The sequence below is a fragment of the Helicoverpa zea genome, chromosome 31 (genome assembly GCF_022581195.2).
Source record: "Helicoverpa zea isolate HzStark_Cry1AcR chromosome 31, ilHelZeax1.1, whole genome shotgun sequence".
Lineage (NCBI taxonomy): Eukaryota > Metazoa > Arthropoda > Insecta > Lepidoptera > Noctuidae > Helicoverpa > Helicoverpa zea.
In genome coordinates this window covers 813,912-837,503 of record NC_061482.1, presented here as the reverse complement: position 1 = coordinate 837,503, position 23,592 = coordinate 813,912, and the positions used below count along the sequence as shown (strand labels likewise).

Sequence of the window (23,592 nt, the reverse complement as noted above, 5' to 3'; positions counted from 1 at the left end):
ATTCGAAATAATTACCTATACACTATAAATATATGTATTATATTAAACAACGTAGTATACTTAGAGGAAAAGGATTATGAGATCTATAAACCTCTTGTTGTAATCAGATAGGTGTACTTGATTGCAAGGCAGTGCAACGGAATCAGTGCAAGGAGGGTTTAACTTTAGTCTACTACTGGAGTCTTTGGCTGAAGGACCTAGGAGAAATTCAGGATGAGTGAGCAGACCATGGAGACGGTGTTCACGATCAGCAGCAGAAAGCTGGACCAGCCTGTGCCCAACGAGTAAGTATTGTGACCCTTTGAAGATGAGTAGCTTAGGAACTTGAACAAATTGTCTATAACAAGTTATTCTGAGCATTTTAGTGTCTCTTGTAAGCTGGTGTTTGCTCCGGTTCTTAGTTACATTGATATCATTGAGCTGCTGACTCCTTAGATAGGACTTTTTTCGCTGGTCCAAAAGGTTGCAAAATCTAGATTCTAGATAATTATGTTTGTGATCCCTGTGTCGTTTTTGATTTTCGTTTACGTTATTGAATTGCGCTTATAAGGCCAGTAAAATAATTATTTTGCGGCCGTGAAAGAAATAAAAGAAATCTGACTATTTTAATTGTCAAACTTAGTATAGTCAAAACCATTTCTGGCGACATCGTTTAGAACAACTTACCGGTTAAATTGACCGTAATCAAAGGTCCCGGCTGAAGCTATATGCTATAACCTGTCACCAGTTATAACAACTATCGGCTTTTACGGATAAATATAGAGGAAAGTCCCCTCGATGTCGTTATAACAGAATTTGACTGTCTGTATGTACTTACAAGAATTGTGGTTCTCGTATTTTATATGTATTTTGCGGCATGAATCCCCATCTGATCTTGACCTACCTTACGGATTACTCGGGAGAGGGTCGTTCGTTATTGCGACTAAATTTTGTACAATTTCGTTTACTTAACAGCTGTTTTGCTGGGAAGTTTGTTCTTTACCACTTCTTCTTTCCAGCCATAACACTAGGAAGTGCGAGGGGGGCAATTTTGACGTAAAAAAATGCTAACCTACTTTAAGACACGATTTTGACGTTGACTTACATTTGTTTCTAACTAAACACTTTTGCAAAAAAGCGGGGCACAAATGCGAAATCTTGGTTTTAGCGACTTTATGTATGTTTCAAAGAATTTTAATGACTGGACTACCTATGCTAGTTTTGTCGCAGCCCAAAGTACTGATCCTCCTCTAAGTCCTGTTTATTTATGGGAAGGGATATTTTAAACGATCGAATCGATATCTATACAGTAGTACGGTTCACACAAAAATACCGAGAGTCTCAAGATTGCCCTTAATCATCAGTGTAGACCATTTAGAACAGGCGAACATTTTACCAAATGCGCATAGTTTTTGAAAAACGTTTTGATGCAACAGATAAGTACCTCAGTTCCTTAAAAAATTGCATTATTTGTTTTACAAAAATCACATCTAAAACTTTTTAAAACGTCGACGAACTTAGGTACTACCAGGAGTTAGTCCAGAACAAGGTTTAACCACTTTCTGAACAACTCTCCAAAATTCAAATTTAGAATACACTCCTACGCATGCTTGGCTAACCCTTTTGATGCTAGTAACATACTCCAGTCATTAAAATCTTTTGAAGCATACATAAAGTCGCTAAAACCAAGATTTCGCATAGGTGCCCGCTTTTTTTGCAAAAGAGTGTATTTGCGTTTCAGTTGAATTGTTTGTGTTGAGAAAACTTATCTATTTACTTAGCATAATCTTCGGTGAAGCATTCGCTAAGACCGAGTAAGTAAATACTTCACTTGATAAGGTAGAAATAATTTCATTGCCTGTTACGCGTGTTTGTAATCCATATCCATCAATTAACTAGTAAGTACGTAGTAAACTGACTTGATCAACCATTCATCCTCACATGGACAAGGTTTTTTTGTCATAAGCAGCCCGTCCCGTTACGACATCAGTTTCGCTGACGTCACAGAGAGAATCGAAGAAAGAATTGCAAATATGTACTGAGTTTTCAGTCGGTAGTTGACGTTCAAGTTTCGTCTGCACCAGCTTTCAGGCTGAAACCAGAGTCTGGAGGGAGTTAGGCACCGTTGGGAGGGAAGTTGGAAGCCGTTGGGTGCAGGTTATGTAGCGCTTGAAGCGGTTTCAGCGCGCTGTAGCGAGCAGACTGGGTGACGTCACGAGGCGCCTCGGCTCGCGTCAGCCGGCCCCACTGGCTCAGCGGTCGGAGCGACACTCCTTTTGGCGCGCTCGTTCGCGTCTCACCGTTCATTGCTGACTTGCTCGCAACACCAGCACGACGTATGGTACACTTGCCGACGCGTCGCCCTCAAATTAAACTTAACTTTTTTAATCCGATTTTCCAAGCGTCCAAATAGTGAACGCGTTAATTTTTTTTTCTAACAACAAACACCAATTTATTTACCAAAACGGCGACCCAAAGTAATTTTCGCTCAGCGAAAACTTATATCGCGATTTCAATCATCGCCGACGACTCGAACGCTAGTCGTTTCAGTATACGATTTCTTTAGAATTGTTTTTAAAGTAACAAGTATAGTTTATTAAGTATTTGTGAGGATACCAAATAGAGGCGTGGAAGGAAAATAACCGAAAATGTCGAAAAAACATCTTCACAACCAAGCGGCTATACCGTTAGCTCCGGCGGTGTTTAAGGTAAGTTTTTCATTGTTTTATTTTATTTTATTTACTATAAATGCGAATTTTTCTTTGTTGTTTTCTATTCTAGGATACTGTTCCGATATTCCCCTGGATTTGTATTTGATACTTGCTTTGCGACCATTCCTCCACTCTCAGGCCGAACGATTAACACGGGCTTGTTTAGAAACCATTGGAGAAAATCGCTGTCCAATTTCTATTTAGCTCGTTAAACTTGGAAACTCATAAAACAACTCCATAAAATCTGTTTGTCATATTTACATGTTGAGCTACGGAACCGTACGGTCACTGAAGTGAGGCGAAATTTCGTGGACGTTGTGAAACGGCCGGAATGCAGCGGAATAATTGCTTTCTGACCGAATCCTATGAGCCGTTCTCAGAATTGTGTTCGAAGCTGTGCGTTCATTCCAGTACCGATTTCAGACGCAGCCGTGACACTTGCAACATTTATTATATAATCATAATTATATTTATTGTACCTAATTAAAATTAGTGTTTACATAACAAGTAATTGGTGAAATCAGTACTTGAATGAAAAGATGATAGATACATGCAAAGGGCACTTTCCTTATCTTCCGTTGGTTAAAACTTAAAATAGTAATATCATAAGGTTTTGGAGGATTTGCATGTATTTGTCTACCATACATGCTGGGCTCTGAAGTTTATAGGTCATGCAACATGCAACGCCATTCATAAGAGTTTCATTCATCATAGATTCATATTTAAGGTTCCAAACGTTTTGGTTGGAGCCTTAAGAATTTGACGGTTCTTTTGAAAACGGCATTTGGTACTCGGTGTGCTCAAAAATAGGATAAAAGTTGTATCTTGAATACTTACTACATATATACTTATTTACTGGCTATCTCAAATTTTATTGTTAACTTAATAATAGTAGTATAAGAATAGTAGATAATTCTGAAATTAAATTGATAAATGTCCAAGATGGATACAATAACCTCATAATTTACCAGTCTATATGAAAATCTCAGTAAAGCCACTGCTTACAGCTAGCTGGCAATGATATTGCGTGAAAGGCAACTAAACGGAGGAGCCAAAAAACGATTTGGCATTAAAACTAAATCGCCGGAGGCCTTGAAATGTTTTCTTTCTTTCTAACTTTCACATAAATAGAAGATAGTAAACAAACTATAAGTATACTTACTTTTGCATCGATCGACGAAAATAGCCGCGTCAAGATGCTAAACAGTTACACATTAAGTGCCTATTTAAACATCACAAATGATATCAGTCTTAAACTTAACGAGAACAAAGACAATGGAATTATCTAGTTTATGTAAACCACAACAGACTTCAGCGGTGAGAAACTAAATGGAGGCTACTGTCATAACATGTTCCGCTGAAGGCAATTTTCATAATGGCGTTCATTATAAAGTTTCTCAGATTCATTCTTGCAAAATGCATTAGGCTCTTGACAAGTGACCACATCAGTCTGCATAAATTTTTGAAAATGATCCGAGTCACGAAAAAACAGTTCATAAATAAATATTAAAATGAGATTGAACTGTGATTTTTTGTTATTCCAAGTCACGTGTAATTCAGAAGCCCAGAAGCTGAGTTTTTGTGATAAAACTTTGGTCTAATTAAATTATAAGCCTTCTCGGTTTGGTCTTGTTAGTGTTAAAAGTGGTTTGAGTCGTTTTAAAAGTTTTTATAACGTGCGATAATACGTCACGAGCCATAAGACGTCGCATCGTGTTAATTTTTTGTATGCAAAATAGACGAATACATTACTGAAGACTGTAGACTGAATTCATTTGAGCTATTTGTTACCTCTGAGGTGATTTTACCACGTCATGTCCGTCGGTTTTGGAGTTAAATGTGCTAAGTGATACAGAAACATTATTATTAACAATAGTTTAGGCACATTTATGTGTAGCGGTTTTTCTTGTTGAAAATGAATACGTAATACAGTCAAAATGACATTTCTAGATCGAATTTGCCTGAAAAAAGATACTAAGATTTTTGATCATTGAAGTTTTATAAACTGAAACAATGCTTATAACATTAAAGCAGTGCCTAATTTCTTTGTTAAATATCTTAGATTACGTGTGACTATCACACAATGTTCTTGAGATGATAGATCGCATGTTTGCCAGTACTTCTAACTACCGGTTACTAAATTATTTCAGCCGCTTCACACTGCAGCCAAAACTATCATTATTTCCTGGTTTTAAATAAAACTATGACGTGCCATTTTGAGCTAGCAAAACTGTGATTTTATGTTCAAATAAGGCATGGTAGGAAGTTGAACCCTAAAGTTAGTAATTGTCGAAACCCTAACTGATTGAATTAATTATTTAAAAAAGGGGTTGCATATGAACAGGGCCGTTTGCACAAATAAGTACCTAAGTAAAGAATTGACAAACAGGAATATTAGTTTCTTGGTCGTGTTAGTCATTGTCAGGTGATGATGGAAAATATTGGGTAAACTTATGTTGAAAAACCCGCGTCTATGCGTAGAGAATTTGATTGATCGCCGGCGCCACGTGTTATCTTTGCTTACACGCAAAATGAGGCGGAGAAGGTTTTAGATACTTAAGATACTTTTACACTGCCACTTAAGAAACAATAAACAGTCTTTTAACTTTATTATAGGTACATACTCTTTTTACAGATACTCTTTAACAAAATAAAAAAATACTGACTGCATTTAAAAAACATTCGAATGTTTTCGAAATTCAAATATTTGTACGGATTGGTTCTGATCGCGCGCAATTTCATTGGAGTGAATTTTAAATTCGGAGTCACGATTTTTCAGTGGTTTTCAAAGGGTTCATGGTTGAATCAATTTGTTCTAAGACTTTAGTTAAATCTAGACTATGTATCTCTGTATGTATTGTGCTTTACTTCGCTTTCAAAACAATACTTCTCATAGTTTCTTCTTTAAATGTTCAAGGCTTTCAGGGGGTTTTCAGACCATTGCGTTTGATATAACTTGGTTTATAGGTTTTATTACCGGGTCTATTAAATAAATAAATAAATAATGTCTGGACAACTTAGTTAATTAACTTCTTAGTAAGCAAGATCTCGAGAGTCTGCAATCAATACTTCCCATTGTTTTCTGAACTTGCCAGCAAAAACAATCTTCTTGAATAATGAGTCTGATATAATTGGTTCTAGCTGCGGTTCCTAACGGGACACTGTAATAACTAATAACATAGTAGTTACCTACTATAGATTTGCAATGACCGTCATCTTTGGAATTCTACCGAACAGATATCGGTGAAACGCGCATACTTGATCATTTGACAAACAGTAATGTTATAGCAATTGTTGAGTCTTTATTCATCAACAGTATCGGGTGATCATTGCGCATTGTCTACTCGATCCGCAAGTGGACACTCGTTCTGCGCGTGAGTTATACTGAACGCTTCAGAGGAAAAACTATGTACAATCGACACGACCATCATGTACACTAATAACCAATTTTTCCTCACTCTATTTCCTTGTTCGGTACTATTAATATAAACTATTAAAGCACATACATACCGACAGTTATGGTTCCATAAAATGATGAAATTAAATCCGCAATTTACTAGTTGTGCCTACTAACATGTAACTAACTCCTAACGCGATCAGATTAATCTAGAAATAGAAACGGCAGCGTTACCGTCTCCTTTTCCGTCCAATGGAAAATAACCAAAAACGGGATGCCTTTTAGACAAGGACAGAAAATAAGTTTGTCTTAGTTTGTCTAACGTGCCACGTTCAAGGTGAAACCGATCTTAGCGCGTTATGTTAGAGTTGAGATTGATTTCAGCGGTAGGCCTATACCCTAAGTCTATAGCGAATAACCCCGACAAGCCTGGCCCCAGTATTACTGAAGCGTGGAGCCGAAAGTTGCGCGCACGCATCGGCGGCGGCGGTGTGGCCTCCAAATTGGTGGCACGAGTGTAGAGAAGGCGGTCGCGTCCGCGGAATGCTTCATCTCTTCACTTTTATCACTTAATCAACCCACAGTATTTTTATTGATCCTAAAAAAATATATTAAGTGATTAATTTTCACTTTTCCTCAAGTATTTGCTAAGTCTGTGTGCACACACCTGCGCATCCTCACAAGTCAGCTTTATATTCCGTTTAAGTAACATTCTAAATAAAGAGGCGATAATTCCACAAGTAACGCTCGTAAAGTTTATCGTTAACGCACTCAGAGAAACCCATAAGTCAGCTTCGATTATCTGGACATTAAACGCGTGTAGACGGTGAGCAGAGCGGGGATTGTGCGTCTCTCTCTAGCGTTTTCGCTCGGTTCGTGTATGTAGACGTTATAACAACGGCGCTTGGGCAATGGAAATTTCTAGAGTCTCCTCGCCCCCCCGTCGCCGACACCTGCCCTGCCCCGCGCCGCTCGCAAGCCGAATACCGTTCGCGAGTCGCTCTCCCCTTCTACACACTCAAAGGGTTCTATACTTCTTTACAAACCGCTCCAGCTTGTTGTCCGCGCCATTCAGAACTACATAATACATCATTGACTAATATTCAAAACCTGATTTTTTGTGCGCTCACCCTATGTTGGTAATAAAAAATCTCAATGGGTAGAGCGTCTGAAGAGTGTTATGAATGGTTTATAAACAAATAATCAAGGTCATTGATGCGAACCGGCGAGGTTCGGCGGTGAAGTCTAAACGGAAAGATAGAAGCGTGTAGCTCGGTACGTGTCGCTCGGCGCCCGCAGTTTGTGCTGCAGCCGCTCGCCGAATCCGATGCTTTTGTATTCCATGTCAGGTATCTACCTGTTATAGATTCTTAGTAGGTGGCAATAACGCCGCTTTTGTTCCAACTGTTTGTTTTTTTTTTCTCTTTCAACTACAGCATGGTAGTCGCTACATTTTTTGTCAATACGCTGCCTTTTTGGTTTAACAGTGATGATAACAGACTTTCGTGCGTGTTAAAAAATATACAAAAGGCAGTCAACCAAAAATATTCAAACAATCTCCCTGAGCAAAAAATAAACAACAATTTTGACTTGTACAAAAATAAATACTAAGCGCACTGCAAACTTTTGATTCAGAGAAAGATACCAATACAATTGTAAATGGTTAGATCGCACGCGCCGGGAAAAGTGGACTTTATTTTGAAAGGAATAGAGTGTAAATTCGCGATTTGCAGTGAAGGTCAATTCAGGTTTATATTTCGATGTTCTGCCGAGTGCCACAGGGGCACAGAGGTGATGTGCCCGCGCTTCACGTTGCACTGACCTTAATCTCTTTGAAATTCTGCAAATCATTTTACTAGTTCATGTTTGAACTCCAAATCCAATTAGCTAAAATATTTGACTGCTCGATGAAAGCAGATTAGCCGCTCGCTTTCAGCGTAATGGAATAACATTTTAGATTTCTATTTTCGGTGACAATTTTAGTAATCTGGCATCGGATTGTGGTGACAAGTTAGGGCTTACACACGTGACCCGTGCTTGGCTTCAAGTGACAGACATTATGGACAGTTGCAATACCGTTACCGAAGTCTTAAGAGTCTTGTAGAAGTGCCAAATAAATAAACGGAATGATTTATAGTTTCGCATCATGAATTCTATCCGTGGGTCTGACTTGGTGGGTGGCTGGAGGTGCGGATTACCTACGCGGCTTTCACATACCATTGTTTTAACTGCACTTGAAATACTAATGAGGTCGCACACAACTGCTCGAGGTTACTTTGCCAGTAATATAACAAGCTAAGGATAGCTTAAGTTTGTTTAGAAAACTGACCATCTATTCATCATTATGACTTTCTAATTTTATTTGTAGCGAGTGCAATCTTGCCAAAAATTGGTCTAAGTAGGCTTATGATGCCATATCTAATGTTATAAAGTCTATGTCCATTTCTTCGCTATTTTTCGGTTTTTACCTTCCAAATACTCAAGCTATAAAAAGATACAGTATAGTTTTAGTTCTAAACGGTTTACACAAAGGTTGAAACTAAAACCGGCTTGCACGGCGAGACCGCGACACAGCGGCGCAGACGCATAGCGCTCGACGTAGGCGAGTGCCTGCAGTTAGACAAATACACGCTAACCGCTAATATCCATTACTAATACACATCCAAACTGAGAGCTGGCGAAACGAATTGCGACTCTATGCGATTATAATTAGAGTGCAAAATTCATAGTTATGTTTTAGCATATCTCAAGTTCTAGTCTGAAATGCATCACCCGCCCACCGCTAAGACGTAAACAATAAAAAAACTGAAATGTTTTTGTTTACATCAATTGCAAATTGAAGAAAAATACGAGTGACCCGAGTTTTTTGCTTTCTATTTTACATTTCAATCTTGTACAGCGCTACACGTAACACACCTACGTTCTGTGAAACAATATTTTCAGTGAAATGGTTTTAATACTGAAAAATTCACCAATTAAAAATGTATTACGTTTCTCAATAAGGCATCGTTCACACCAAACGTATTGTCCGCCGCTGACTGTGAGCGCGCGTTACGCAGTTTATTGCTTTTCCATATATATTGAAATTGTCGTTCACACCGAACCGACTATACGCTGTTACGTCGTCTGTTGTAGCTGACTCTCAGTAGCCGATTATTTTACTACGCGACTATGCACGGCGGACGCGGATTGGCTACGCGGACGCAGTTGCCGAATAGCGCCGCTCCGCCGCGTACGCACCGCCGCTCCGCCGCGTCCGCACCGCCGCGCAGTGATGCCAGATTGGGGGGATTCCCCCCAAATTTGGGGGTATTTTCTGCCCACGGGGGATTTTTTGGGGGGAACAATCCTTTGGGGGGATCAGCGGGAAACTACACAAGAAACTGTAAGAATTTTCACTGTACATGAAATATTTTTATTGAGCCTAAGTTACTATGGACGTCTGACATTGTTCTTTTCGCAATTGTTTAAACGTGTTTGATTTGATTATAATAAATAAGTGTTGATTACAGTACAAGTTGTTTTCCTCTTACCTTAAAGTAATTGTCAATCTTTCTTCTGGCTGAATAGCACGTCGATAATTAGTGTCCCTTTTATATAAACTTATACGTATTAAAGATAGTAATTCATCGAATGTTTTTACTGTCATACGAAAATATTTCTTGAACTTATTTGGATAAAGTCTATATTCGAAATATAAAGTATGAAATTGACCAAGAAAACATCTCTTCAAATTTAAGGGATGTACCCACAATCTCTTCTTTTTATTATTTTCGTCTTCCTCTAGAGCTTCGCAAATGGCAACTATCTGAATGCGCATCATTTAATTGAAATATCAGTAAACGTCCGATTTTTTTAAAAAATACACTAGTTTTATCGTATGGGAACCACGAGTGATCTCAGAGATCGTTTATAAAATACTACGAGCAACTTCAAATACTGAGCTCTTTTATGTGTAGAATAGTCGGCCGCTCAGCGTACGCATCTAGTGTGAACCTACACGAGCGTATTCTTTTGTTCACACATGTAGCGCATCGTACGCTATAGCCTATTGTCGGCTTGGTGAGTACGCGTACTGCAGATTGAGTCGACGTTCACACTGAGGCCGACTGTGAGTATACTCACAGTCAGCGGCGGACAATACGTTTGGTGTGAACAATCCCTAAATATCTTAAAAATACTTTCTGATTAAAATATTTTCCGTGAAATTGTTTATTACTGAAATATTCACCAATTAAATGTTTACTAGGTCTATCAGTAAATACCTATTTTACTGTGAATTGCAATAACCGGCGTACTTCTCCAGTGCTAGTGTTTGCTTGCCGTGAAATTGTAATCTCAGAAACACGCGTCCCCGCACGCTCTCGTTACACAACGATAAACAGTTGGACAAAAGGAAAATTTACCATAGTTAGGCAGTAAACAAAGTTAGAAATAAGTAGAAAAATCTGGAACAACTTACGTAGTCCTTTAGTATTTTTGTAAGATTTTTTTTACCTTTCAAAATTTTAGGCAATTCTTTTGCTTTCGATATTGTTTTAAACACGATAAACTTGGTTACGGAAACCTTAGGAAAAAATGCTTGAAATAACTCCCTTAAGAAGTCTTCTATTTCACGTAGAACAATATTCGTCCTTCCTACTTATATCTATTGTTATAACATCAAAGTTACTCATCACTAGTGTATCATTAATATCTGCTTTCGCATGCTTTCGATTGCCACTCTCGAAATTATCCTTGACCCAAAACTTTCGGCCTTACTTACCCGACAGTCATAACGAATGCGTTCCGTTTCATCTGCCCTATTTTGGTAGAAAGAATATTATTGGCAAGCAAACCACACAAACATATTGATTGCCATTTTGTCTGCTCCTAAAAATTAAAGAGTAGGTAAGATATCTGCATACTGCAGACTTAACAGTAGGCTAGCCTGACAATTGACTCGATAGTGGCCAAACATTATTTTTATAGAAAATCCTGATTCCATTCAAAGTATTTAGTCGCTTTGATCACGGCTGACCTGATCTTTGTAATGTGCGCACTACCATTCATCTTCATACTGATTTATGAGCCCAAACCAAATATACTAAATGATTCTAAATTCCCAATAACTTCTCTTTATGTTTATAAAATACTCAATTATACAGCGCACCTTTAGAATATGTAATAACACCATATGAAGGTGGCATTTTCACATGTCTGATCGGGAATTTAATATCAGTATATTGCTAACATTAAAATGCGTACGCGACTGTCACGGACCTTTGCATGTTTATAGACTTGCCATTTTATGTGGTTAACTCAACCTGAAATATTACTTCTATATTAATTTAATAAAGAAGAAACACCCTTTGTTTGTTTGTAAATGAAACTACTGAACGAATTTGAATTTGCTATATATGAACTAAATTATTCTATGTTACTGAAAAATTAAACAAAATGACTAAGAGAATATAAGCGAATACTTTGATTGCTTCTGAAAATAATGGTCACATGCTTTAGCTGTCTAAAGGATGAAAAATTTCCTAGTTCACTTAATTCACATGGTATTGTAATTCATGTAAAAATCCGAGCGTTAGCGTTTACAAGCCATCGATTACCATGAGCTCGCACCATGCCTTGATAAGATAAGGCAAATTGTCCTTGAAACTACGGTTTGTTATTAGCCGTTGCACTCGCCTCCTTTGGCTAGAAAAATGTCTCTTACCATAGTTTAGTGCAGACAATATAATATGCACTTTTGAACCTTACTTTTTGAAATAAAGCCCGTTTCTTGACTAATTTTAATCCAACCTTTGACCCGTGTTTAGGAGGGCACGATAAACTGTATGTCCCGGCTGTCATTTGAACATCTTATGAAGTCGTTACGGGTAGTCAGAAGCCAGTAAGTCTGATAACCAGTCTTACCTAGGGTTATTAGGTTGCCCGGGTAAATGGGTTGAGGAGGACAAACAGGCAGTCGCTCCTTGTAAACAAACCACAAAGAAAAGGCTGGGCAGATGATGATGCATTTACAAGAATATCTGCTGTTATTGCAACTAGCCTGTTAAAAAAAATCGCAGTTATAAATAAACAAACAAACATACAATATATATGAGTCCAGTTTATTTCTACATTGACAGAGAAAGTGTAGTACGGAAGCTGCGCAGATATGCAGTGCTATTATAAATCCTAGAACGTACGGCGGTACTTGATACTCTATCGACATCCATCGGTATGAGTTGTACTTCCTCTCAATGTTACCTAACATTCAATATATTGCACACTTACTTAGGTACTTATTTGGAAAGATATTGGTATTTTCTATCGATAAAAAAACTTTTGAACTTCTCTTCCATATGGCCAAGATGTAATGTTGTCATGATTTTGAGCTAAGTAATACTTATTTAAATGATCTTAAACCGAATGTCTCTCTTTTTGTAGAGCTTTTCCAGTAAAACCGCCAATTTCAATTAAATATAGAGGATGTTTAAAATAATTTGAATCCAATATACCTGTATAAGTGGAATCATAGTTTTCTCAAGATGCGAGTGAGACCGCGAAATGCGTCTACTTTGCCATAACATCGATAGTTACGCTCGCCGTGGCTATTTCCAGGGAAAATCGCAGGTCAATGAACTCTAAATCTGCAAGTGAATAACTTATAGTTAACATGACGTGACTCAAATAAATTGCGTCTTTTCTTCGAGCTGTGTAATCAAACATTTTTTATAGCACAAATGCAGGTAATTTATTTAAATAGATTTTGTTGCTACGTCACTCTTTTGTATTGCCCGCGACTCCGGCAAAAACCTGGACTTTAATCAAGTTAGAATGTATCAAAGTCCGTAAAGTATACTGCTTAAAATAACATATTATTACCTCTAGATAATCTTGGGTAACTTTACGAATAGGAAAATAAATCACGTGACGCCGGAAAAGCAGCGAAAATAAAAACATTGTCTACAAAAACAAGTTTGGGCTAGCGCGAAAGTTATTGACTAGGTATTTTCCGTGGCTTATATTAATTATTTCGATAGCAATGTATAAATAACCACTCCTACGGCGTGTGTCATGGTTGGGCGTGGTTTGATGAAATTACGTCCTGCCTGATGGGGAATAGACATGAAAATCGCGACTTTTGTGGCCTCGACAGAAAAAAAAAACAGTAGTGAATACGTATTTTATTCTAATTCTTAGAAGATAATTAGCTTTATCATACTCATGTTCTAGTGAAACTTACCTAACGTCATTCTAACATAGAGAGGTAGGTATATATATCCTATAGGTTCTGTGATTGCATTGCGAAAGCTGATCCTAGCCGTTTGTCGACAATTCTCAAGCAAGCCATTGTTGACTGAAGTTCAATTCACAACTGACAGGAACTAAGGCTTTGACCAATAGCTCTTGTCTTATATTTCAATGGCATTCAGGAAATACCAATTCCGAAATCACTTCATGTTTCGAAGGCATTTTCTATCAAAGCAAGCAAAGTTCTATCAAATCTGTGTTTCTATAGAAGTCTGTGGGCGATTTAAATGATGAAGAAACCGTTGATTTTTCAAACGTTTATTATATCCCACAGTCACAAGCTTTACAGTCACAAATAGCACAGGCGGATAGCGAAGACAGTAAGTATTCGAAAGATGATAGTAGAAGCAGATACAAATAGAAGAAGAAACGCGAAACTAAGGAAATATGAGAAATGGTAGCGGATTTGCGCAAGTAAAATTGAGCGTGCATTCGCCGTCGGAGTTAGCTAGGCACTGGCGACTGCGACCGAGCGATAGCGGGTTCGCGGCGCATGCGACGTCCGGGGTGTGCGCGGGAGCAGGCGGCGAGGCAAACAACCGATGCGCTTGATTAGAGTGCACACCTTTATGCGACCAATGCATGTGCGTCCTTTGATCTCGGGTGTTGCCACAGTACTCCCCCGCTGAGACCGCTACTGCGGGCGATAAAAATCTGGAAAATGGACACGTCGTCCACTTCGAGTCCTCTTTTCTGTCTCCAGGTTGGCCTCAGAATCAGATTCTCTGGGATGTGACCCAGACAATGGCGATGCAGTATCCGTCACGTCGGGGTCACCACTTGTGGGCGATTTAAATGATGAAGAAACCGTTGATTTTTCAAACGTTTATTATATCCCACAGTCACAAGCTTTACAGTCACAAATAGCACAGGCGGATAGCGAAGACAGTAAGTATTCGAAAGATGATAGTAGAAGCAGATACAAATAGAAGAAGAAACGCGAAACTAAGGAAATATGAGAAATGGTAGCGGATTTGCGCAAGTAAAATTGAGCGTGCATTCGCCGTCGGAGTTAGCTAGGCACTGGCGACTGCGACCGAGCGATAGCGGGTTCGCGGCGCATGCGACGTCCGGGGTGTGCGCGGGAGCAGGCGGCGAGGCAAACAACCGATGCGCTTGATTAGAGTGCACACCTTTATGCGACCAATGCATGTGCGTCCTTTGATCTCGGGTGTTGCCACAAGTCGATATATTGAAATTGTGACATGAATAAACAATACTATAATAAATACTAAATACTATAATAATAATAAATACTATAATAAATGACTAGAGATATTAATATTGTGTTTGTGGTGTTTACCTATAAGTGAGTGTTGCACTCTATTCTGTTTATTAATAGTTATAAGTACTCATGCATTAGTGTAAACATTCGTTGGTGAACCTAATAAAAAAATAATAAAAAAAAAATAAATAAATAAACACTACTTCAAGTCATGATCAATGTCTTGGAATAGTCTGAAAAATATCTTATCAAACATTGTTATGATGAGGTTTTTCCTGATACGAACCATGCTTTATACTTTATACTTACCGAAAACCTTTGGTAGTTAGTCATACTGTACCTTCCAAAGATAATCAGATAATCTATGCTTTATACCAATGTAATAAAAAAAAAAAAAAATATTTTCTTTTGTTTTTTTGTTTGTAGTGGTTAAACTCAAAAACTACTGAACTGATTTGAAAAAATCTTTCACTGGCAAGCTACACTCTTTCCACGTAACATAGGCTATATTTTATCGCGGTACAGGCAGTAGCAGATCCCAAGGGATGCAGGTGAAACCGCGAGTAATCGCTTAGTATGCAATAAAATAATTTAACAATACTTATCAATGTTCAATTGTATTGTTGTTTATAAGTCAACGTCACTAATACGTGGTGACGCAAAATACAGACGTTACCGATAGATACATTCTTTCATATCGAAGCGTGAACACTGATAAGTTATCGTTAAAACGCGGAAATCACTTTCAAGATTGTTTCGGATATCGATAAGAGATAGTTATAACCAGTTTAGGAGATATTATTAGTCATGTTCCGATTACGGAATAGACAGCACACATCAGAAAAATTCCGTCAATTACATCCGTTTACTGGGAAATTTTATTTTTAGAAACGTGACATTTTGATAACAATCGGATGTAGATAGTAGTAGATAGCTTGCGAAACTTAGATTAGCCGATTATAGATTAGGCAGTCGCTCCTTGTAAAACACTGGTACTCAGCTGCATCTGTTTACACTGGTAGCCGACCCCAACATAGTTGGGAAAAGTCTGGTCAGTTGATGATGTGAAAAGAAGTCATTTATTTATTTCATAACACATATTTCAAATATGAAACTGTACAGTAGAGTAAATATACCTAGTACGTGTATATGTCCCAAGGTGGTGTAACAAACCTTAAGTGTTTCTTAGAAAAAAATTACGTCAACCGAGATAATTAGGAAGTAGAGTATTCTTTGAAACCTAGACTTAGAAAACAAGACGTAGTCTGTTATTATCTAGATAAAAGCTTTTGACTTGTTTACTAAGATATTTAGTTTCTTTCTCATTAGTATTTAAGAGGATAAAACCAGAGACTAAAATACTTTTATTTTAGGTAAACAATGTATTAGATAGACGTAATAGGATGGTTAACAACAAAAACATTGGCCCATTTAGATACCTACGTGAGTGTTCCAAAAAGTGAAACAAAAGCCTCCTTTTCATGCGGAGAAGAGCAATAGTTTGATCTGAATACTTAGTAGCCATTTTACTTTTTTTGACACTGTTTATTTTGTCTATGAATAATTAAGTATAAAATACCAGTGACTCGGAACCTCAAGCCGTAATAGGATACAATACGATTCCTGTTTAATTAAATTACGCACTTGTTTGCATTTGTATTGAAACTATTGTGTTACAGCAAAAAATCCTAATACTTCGGTTGATCAAATATAATACTGTGAGGCTAGAATTACAGATTTCTTAATGTGGCGGCTGCCTAGAATTCAACAAAAACATTGCTTAAAATTGTGTTAGAACCACAACGTTCGATACTTTTCAGTGGGATATTGAATTATTCAAGTAGGTGAGTTAGTGGTTCGATACAAAATGTCTAAATCCAAATGCACCGGTGTACGTGAAGCACATGCTGTAATGAGATAATACGCCGCGAACCGGTTACCGGCGGAATACCGCGTGTGTTAAGTCTTCCAGCCATAGTTTATAAATACCGACCATATTGTGAGAAAGCCAGCCCTCACCGCCGCGCATTCAGCATTGTGTTAACAAATTACTACATTCAATGGACTTATATTTTACTAAGAAACGATAACTTTTAAGATTGAATAAATGAATAGCTTTGAGTTTGCTGAACAAACAGTATTCATTCTTGGAATGGTTAAGAGGCTTAGTTTTGTTTGTTTCCACGTTTGTTTGCTTTTTAGAATTTAATCTTTTGGCTGTTCCGCGAATTAGTTTACACGTTCTACGTTTTTCAATTTCCGATATTCTTAATTCAGCCTATAAGTCCCCCCAACAATTTAGATAGAGCCTAGGGAAGCTTAGGCATGTAGGATATTTATTTGGTTCTTTAAGTAGATCCCAGCGGATGTTATCGGAAACATGAGAAAAAATATCTAGCGGTCTTAGTCAAAGGTAGTACGATGTGTCATTTCAAATGAAGTTATTTTTGCACGTAAGTGACAGGTTTCTGCTGAAGGCGCCAGTTTATCAGTTTGATAACATTAGCTGGAGCTTGCACAATTGCAACACGTTTCATAGTGCAATGTGCAATCTAGCCAGCGGCCGCAACTGACGTATGCTCACGTTTTCCGCTGAACGAAAGATTACTTAATCAAAATAATCGATACACTAGCGATAGCAGTGAAAATGTACGAGTACTGTTTTGTACGTACTCGGATTAATTTACATATAATTCAGGAGTTTGTGAGAATTGTAGAGATTTAAGGATTTATTTCGTAGGAATAAAGATGAAGTTAGGATTAATTCTGTTCAGTATTTCTGGTGAATGTTTCAAACCCACTGCTGTGTCAATAAATATAGTCTACCTATTGTTCAATTGATAGCAATTATTTCCTTTTCTTGAAAACCCGAACCCGCCCACAATATTGTTACAACAGCAGTAAAATAACTTGTGGGGAACTACCGTTACAGAATAGAACAAATAGAGGTGCCCACATTTTTCCTTACCTGCTTTAAAAAACTGTAACCTGTGGCAATGATTGCTCCTTGCAGTATCGAGTATCTATGCAAAAATAGCTGAACATTTCCTTCATTTTCCATAAAATAGAATAACTTTTTCCTAGTAGTCGTTGCAGAGAAGCATCTCAAAGAGTCTTTGATGAAAAAATATCTAAGAATGGTATAGAGAGATGGAAATATATTGAAGAATAGCACCTACTTGACCATTAGAAGTATGTTTAAGGTTCCGTACCCAAAGGGTAAAACGGGACACTATTGTTTTCACTCCTCTGTCCGTCCGTCACCAGACTGTCTCAATCTCATGAACCGTGATAGTTAGAGAGCTGAAATTTTCACAGATGGTGTATTTTTGTTGCCGCTATAACAACAAATACTAAAAACTAGAATTAAATAAATATTTCAGGGTGCTCTCATACAACAACCGTGTAATAATAATGGCAACTACCACTACGGTATCCTTCATGCGCGGGTCCGACTCGCACTTGGCCTGTTTTTTTTCGCAATAGTTTGTAATCGTTTTCCTATAGTTGTATAGTCATGGGTACTTTCTCATAGTAGTGACGTATATAGTTACTAGATGAAAAATACTCAGGCGTAGGGAAATCCAATTAGTTGTGTGCGTGCGTCTATGGCTTATAAAAGGAATTGTTGTTTAACAATTAAATGCAATGCTAAATATTGTAAACAATATTGTGACGATTCAAAATAAGTATACATATTTTATTACCTAACCATCTTCCTAAGCGTAGATACTCGCATGTACTGCAAACTTTTAGTCGTATAAATGAACGATCAGATATTTGGCCGGTATTAGACCGATTAAAAACTTAATAATTAGCCTAAATTCAATTATGTTCATAAAATTATTATTTTTTTCAATCATCGCTCTTATGTTTTCTACTAGGACTTTGCACACAATACGAGCAATTTTCTTATACTTTGAAAACGCCTGAAATTCAAGCAAATGATCTTAAATCCTTTGCTCACATTGATATTTTCATTACATTATTGACTAAGGGCGTTAATGAGCTAGGTTGTCGCATACGAACTAAACACGTGCTGCCCACAATAAGGATAAAATATAACAATTAAAACGGCTCTGTATTCACATAGTTACGTCACATATTGAAATAAAACATATACATATATTATCCGTTACCTCTTTTGTACAAAATATATTCTATTTAAATGTGTAACTTAAAGTATGCGTAATGCGTTAGTCTGATAAACGGTAATGGAAAATTTGTAAAGTATAAAATAGCCACATATTCACGTATGTACGTAGAAACTTTACGAAATATGTATGGTAAGCTTTCTACAGTATTTTCCACGAAAACTCGTTTAAATGACGAGTAAAACGCAATCAGTTCGGCGAAGCTTATAGACTTAAGTCTGCAAAACCTGGGTGCAGCACACGGCAGGAATTTCTGATGAAGTCCAATTTTGTATTTCAACTTCTAGAATATAAAGTCCAAAGTTGTTTGAGCATCTGTTAATTTCATAAGCGCTTTAGGGTTGTTTACTACAGGTAGCTCTACAAAACTGATGTACAACTCTCATGCACATTTTCGTGTACAATGTAAATTGAATGACTAAATGACTAGTTTAACATAAAATCCTTTATCAGTCATCGACTCGGAAATTTCCCAAAGGCGTTGCCCTGTTTCAAATTATCATCAATCACAAACCACCGAGTAATGTAACAAGGCTATAAAAAATGGACCACATTCAGATGAGCCGTCATGGTACCTTGCCTAATTTATAGACACGAGTTTAACAAAAAAAGTAGACAGCCCTGAGGACGCACGTGGTCCCCGCGTGCTCTGCGCAAGCGCCGGCTCGCCCGACACAGATGGACACGTTACTCACGAAACAATTCAACATCTATTAACAATTTATCTTGATTGTCATCCACATGAGATAATTCCTTAAGACTTTAATCGGGATTATTCGTTTAATCGAACATCATTTTAAAGATATAAAATAAAACCTATCCATAAATAGTCAAGTATCGATGTGCGCAATTATTTGTTAACGACCGCTAGTTGCAAATAAATTTCATAATATAAGTTACGAAATGAACGGAAATGAATGCACACACACATACATCGTATCAAATGCACAAGCGCCATGTATGCCGTCCATAGCTTGTGCCAGTGCACGGCGCGGGCGCACGGTTCGCTATTTAAAAACTGCACGCTAGGAAAATATGCACGTGGCGACGTGCTATATCATTTCAATAGTCGAGTTTATTTTGTTACCTTTTTAGTTTATTACGTCATACAATAAATAAGCGATTGTTTATTGAATCAGCGATTTTCTTATAGGTGCCGGTAATGTGTAACAACTATTCTGCAAAAATATTTTGAGAATTCAGGTCAACGTTCGCTATAATTTCTTTACGCAGAGAAATCGAGTCTGGTCTAGCTCTCATTTCTCTTGCAATAATATGTTACTGATTGATAAAACCTACGCTACTATTTTTACAATTGGACTCAAATAAACAGTTGAAGGCGATTTTATTTAGCAATATATACTTAGGTACATGTTATGTAGTTGGTAGTAGCAACGTTTTATCGACGAGTTATATACTTTTTAGTGAGTGATAAGAGTTTATTTTAGCTGTAAAACAATTTAACAGTATAGGTGAAATACATATGGAAGTATTTAACTTAATGATTATTTCGTAGAAGTAAAGTATTTCAGGTTTCAAGTTACTTTGTGGGCTAGGTTAACTCTAGTATTTTTTACAGCTGAAAATAATTTGCTATCATAGTTTTTTTTTTAGTTTCACTTGTACAAATTATATTAGGTATTTTCAGCCTCAATTTTTTTTTAAAGATAGTAAATAGCTTATAAACCTTCTTGAGTTTTGAGCGAAAGTATTTGATAATAGTTATAAAAATTAGCGCAGTTATACAAACTTACAAGCTACAAGTTTTACTATAGAGATATTGTAATCAAATACAATACAATGTAATATTTTGTTTAATTACGTTTGTAAAGATAAACGCTGATTAGACATTTCCTGTACTTGAAGATACATAGGATATTGCACACAGCAAGGGCTACCTACTTTAACTCATATTATATTTACTATAATAGCTATTAACAATATAAAAGTCTTTAGACAATCATCTGCCTAGCCTTTACCCAACTGCTTTGGGGTCGGCTTCCAGTCTTACCGGATACAGCTGAGTACCAGTGCTTTACAAGAAGCGACTGCACTATCTGACCTCCTCAACCCGGTTGCCCGGGCAACCCGATACTCCTAGGTAAGACTGGTTGTCAGACTTACTGGCTCCTGACTAACCGTAACGACTGCCAAAGATGTTCAATGACAGCCGGGATCTACAGTTTATCGTGGTCCTTTTTAGACTTTAGACTTTAGACAGTATGTTACGTAAAAGTTTATACGTATTTTAATTTATGTACTTACTTTATAGTAATCATTTACGTTTGAATGTCCACATGCTAACAATACTTTGAATAGTAATTTGCATAACTAGCTATAAATAAACTAAATGATTTATTCAACTCTATTTTCTGTCCGGTAACTACATTTTTTAAACGACTCTATGTTTATTTTAAGGCTCTTGAGACGGTTCTTTCCGTTCTACCCGTATCCTGTGGAAATAAATTCAGGAACGAAGATGCCTCCATTAATTTTTCAAACTATATCTACATCAAATATTATCGTATCTGATGAAGCATTTCTAGCTAAAACTTAATAAACAGCCAGTCAGTCTTACCTCGTCTTTTTATTATCGTTATTTATTACAAAATAATATATGGTCGTTGTAAAGTTATATTTAACTTAATGAAAACGGCCGTTATTAATGCAGTGACTATAAAACTGGACATTGGTGAGACATCCATTCAATAAAAACAAGTGAATAAGTATTGTGGTTAGAGGTTGTGATATTGAAAAAACAAACAATAAATAAAAAACACAAAAATAAATAAAATAAAACAAATACATGACGTAACATTCTATTGAAGCTATTAATTGTGTTTAAAAAGGTTTAATTTTGAGGTTTATGACTCTTTGACATTTTCATTTTTTTTCTCCTGAAAGAGCACTGCAAAGTGAAAGTATTAGACAATAACACATTACAAAATAAAAAAAACATAACAGATGTAAATTTACAAATGTAATATCAACAACGTTCACCACAGATTAAAAATATTGCCTCAATAGGACGATTTTAACTTTATTTCATCGCTCATCCTGGTCATAATTTTGATTCTCCCAAATTTTAATACACTTTATTTAATTGAAAATGTCACAAATATTCACTCACATACATAAGTAAATACCTAAAAATATTCTTACATCTTAAAACTAATAAAAAGCATCAAAAAATTACCCCCTAAACAGTATGTAATTCATAATTAAACCTAAACCCCATAATAACCTCTCAGGGGAACTACTTACATTCCTAAACAAACCAATCAATACGTCTCTAAAAAAAGTTACTGCGTTGAAAAATACTCCTTTTGACAATAACCGCACATATCAGTGTTATGCGGTTAATGGTTACGTAGTGTGGTCACCGCCTCCCTTTGTGTTGCACACAACAGATTATGTTAACCCGTGACCAATGTACTATGCAACGTATATAAGTTTTTACTGTCTGATATAATATTTAACGATATAACTAAGAATACTACTTATTGAGTCGGTCGCGCGCGTGTAAACGTGTATCAAAAATAGGAACAAATTTTTTAAGCACCCAGAAAAGAGAGTATTCGCAATTTGAATGTGATGCATATTTAGTTAACAATATTTTTAAACGCTTATAAGAGCATTTGATATACATTTTTTTGTCATATCTTAATCAAGTGATAGCTATATCATATTCAACATGGGCCTAAAATAACCATACTATGTGACAAAGCATTGGAAGGAAGTTTGGTTAAAAATTTGTTTTTTACTTAAATTACATTATATTCCAGAGATATTAATAGAAACCCTAAAATTGGTCACATTGATCCTGTTTTCAATCAAAACTACATTACAAATTGATCCAAATCTCGCTTACAAACATATTCACATACTTTCCTCTTACTCTTAAAATACTGCATAGACACACATATTTATATATATGTAGAAAAATTATTATATACCCATGTATGACGAATTTTTTTCTTGGTATGACGGAAATTGTCAACATCACGTGCGCCATAGTACAGTCGGTTGACTTGAGTGATTATTTTGTAATTTTATGCTAGAACTAGCTATTTAAAATGACCACAGTGGACATATCCGCGGTATGTGGGCAGATTTCAGCCTATATTTTATAACAACGCAATGTTATCTAATTTCTGATACAGAAGATTAAGAGAAGATTTTATAATATCCAAAATGAAAATGCAAACTGTTGCTTTATCTACGAAAACTGTAACAAGAGTACCTATAATATTCAGAAATCATATACAGAAATTAACGTCAATAGAGATACACATTTTTACAGAGTAGCTACTGAATAGGTAATGAGATTTTATAGGAAAAACTGAAACGTTCCATGAATTGTATACACTTACCTAATTTTTACGTGTTACATGCATAAGCGTAGGTATCTACTAGACTGCTGAAGGACATTTTTTCAGACGCTACAGTTACAGTCGATTAATTACGTTATTGTTTGTAGAACTTACTTCCGTATTTACGGTCAATCCTTTCGCTTTTTTTTCAGCAACCTATTTACTTAAAATGAACCTAAAACAATAGGGATTTAGGTCTTAATTCCATAAAAATCTAAACAATTTGTAAACAAAATTATAAGACTCACGACCATTCAGAAAATTTATGTTCAGTATTTACCTACTTATTTAATTTGGTGATAGTATAGACAATAATTTTCCACAGGACAACCTTAAACAATCAAGGTCTGAGATAGTAGAGGTATTAGCCAAAATCAATCAAAGCCTGAAAAGTTATCCTTCAACTATTTATTAAAGGCGACCTTGCGAGACTCGGAGGTAACTCGTATTTTCACATTCCTAG

At 36.6% G+C, this 23,592-nt stretch overlaps 1 protein-coding gene across 1 annotated transcript in view; it reads left to right on the top strand.

The window, feature by feature from the left end:
• Positions 1-2,244: 2,244 nt before the first annotated feature.
• The window catches only part of LOC124644896 (proton-coupled amino acid transporter-like protein CG1139), a 38,013-nt gene continuing 16,665 nt past the window's right edge, over positions 2,245-23,592 (top strand). Inside the window, exon 1 of the mRNA XM_047184560.1 lies at positions 2,245-2,687. Coding sequence (XP_047040516.1) covers positions 2,628-2,687 — 60 coding nt within the window. The 5' untranslated portion in view covers positions 2,245-2,627. The remainder of the gene's footprint in view (positions 2,688-23,592) is intronic.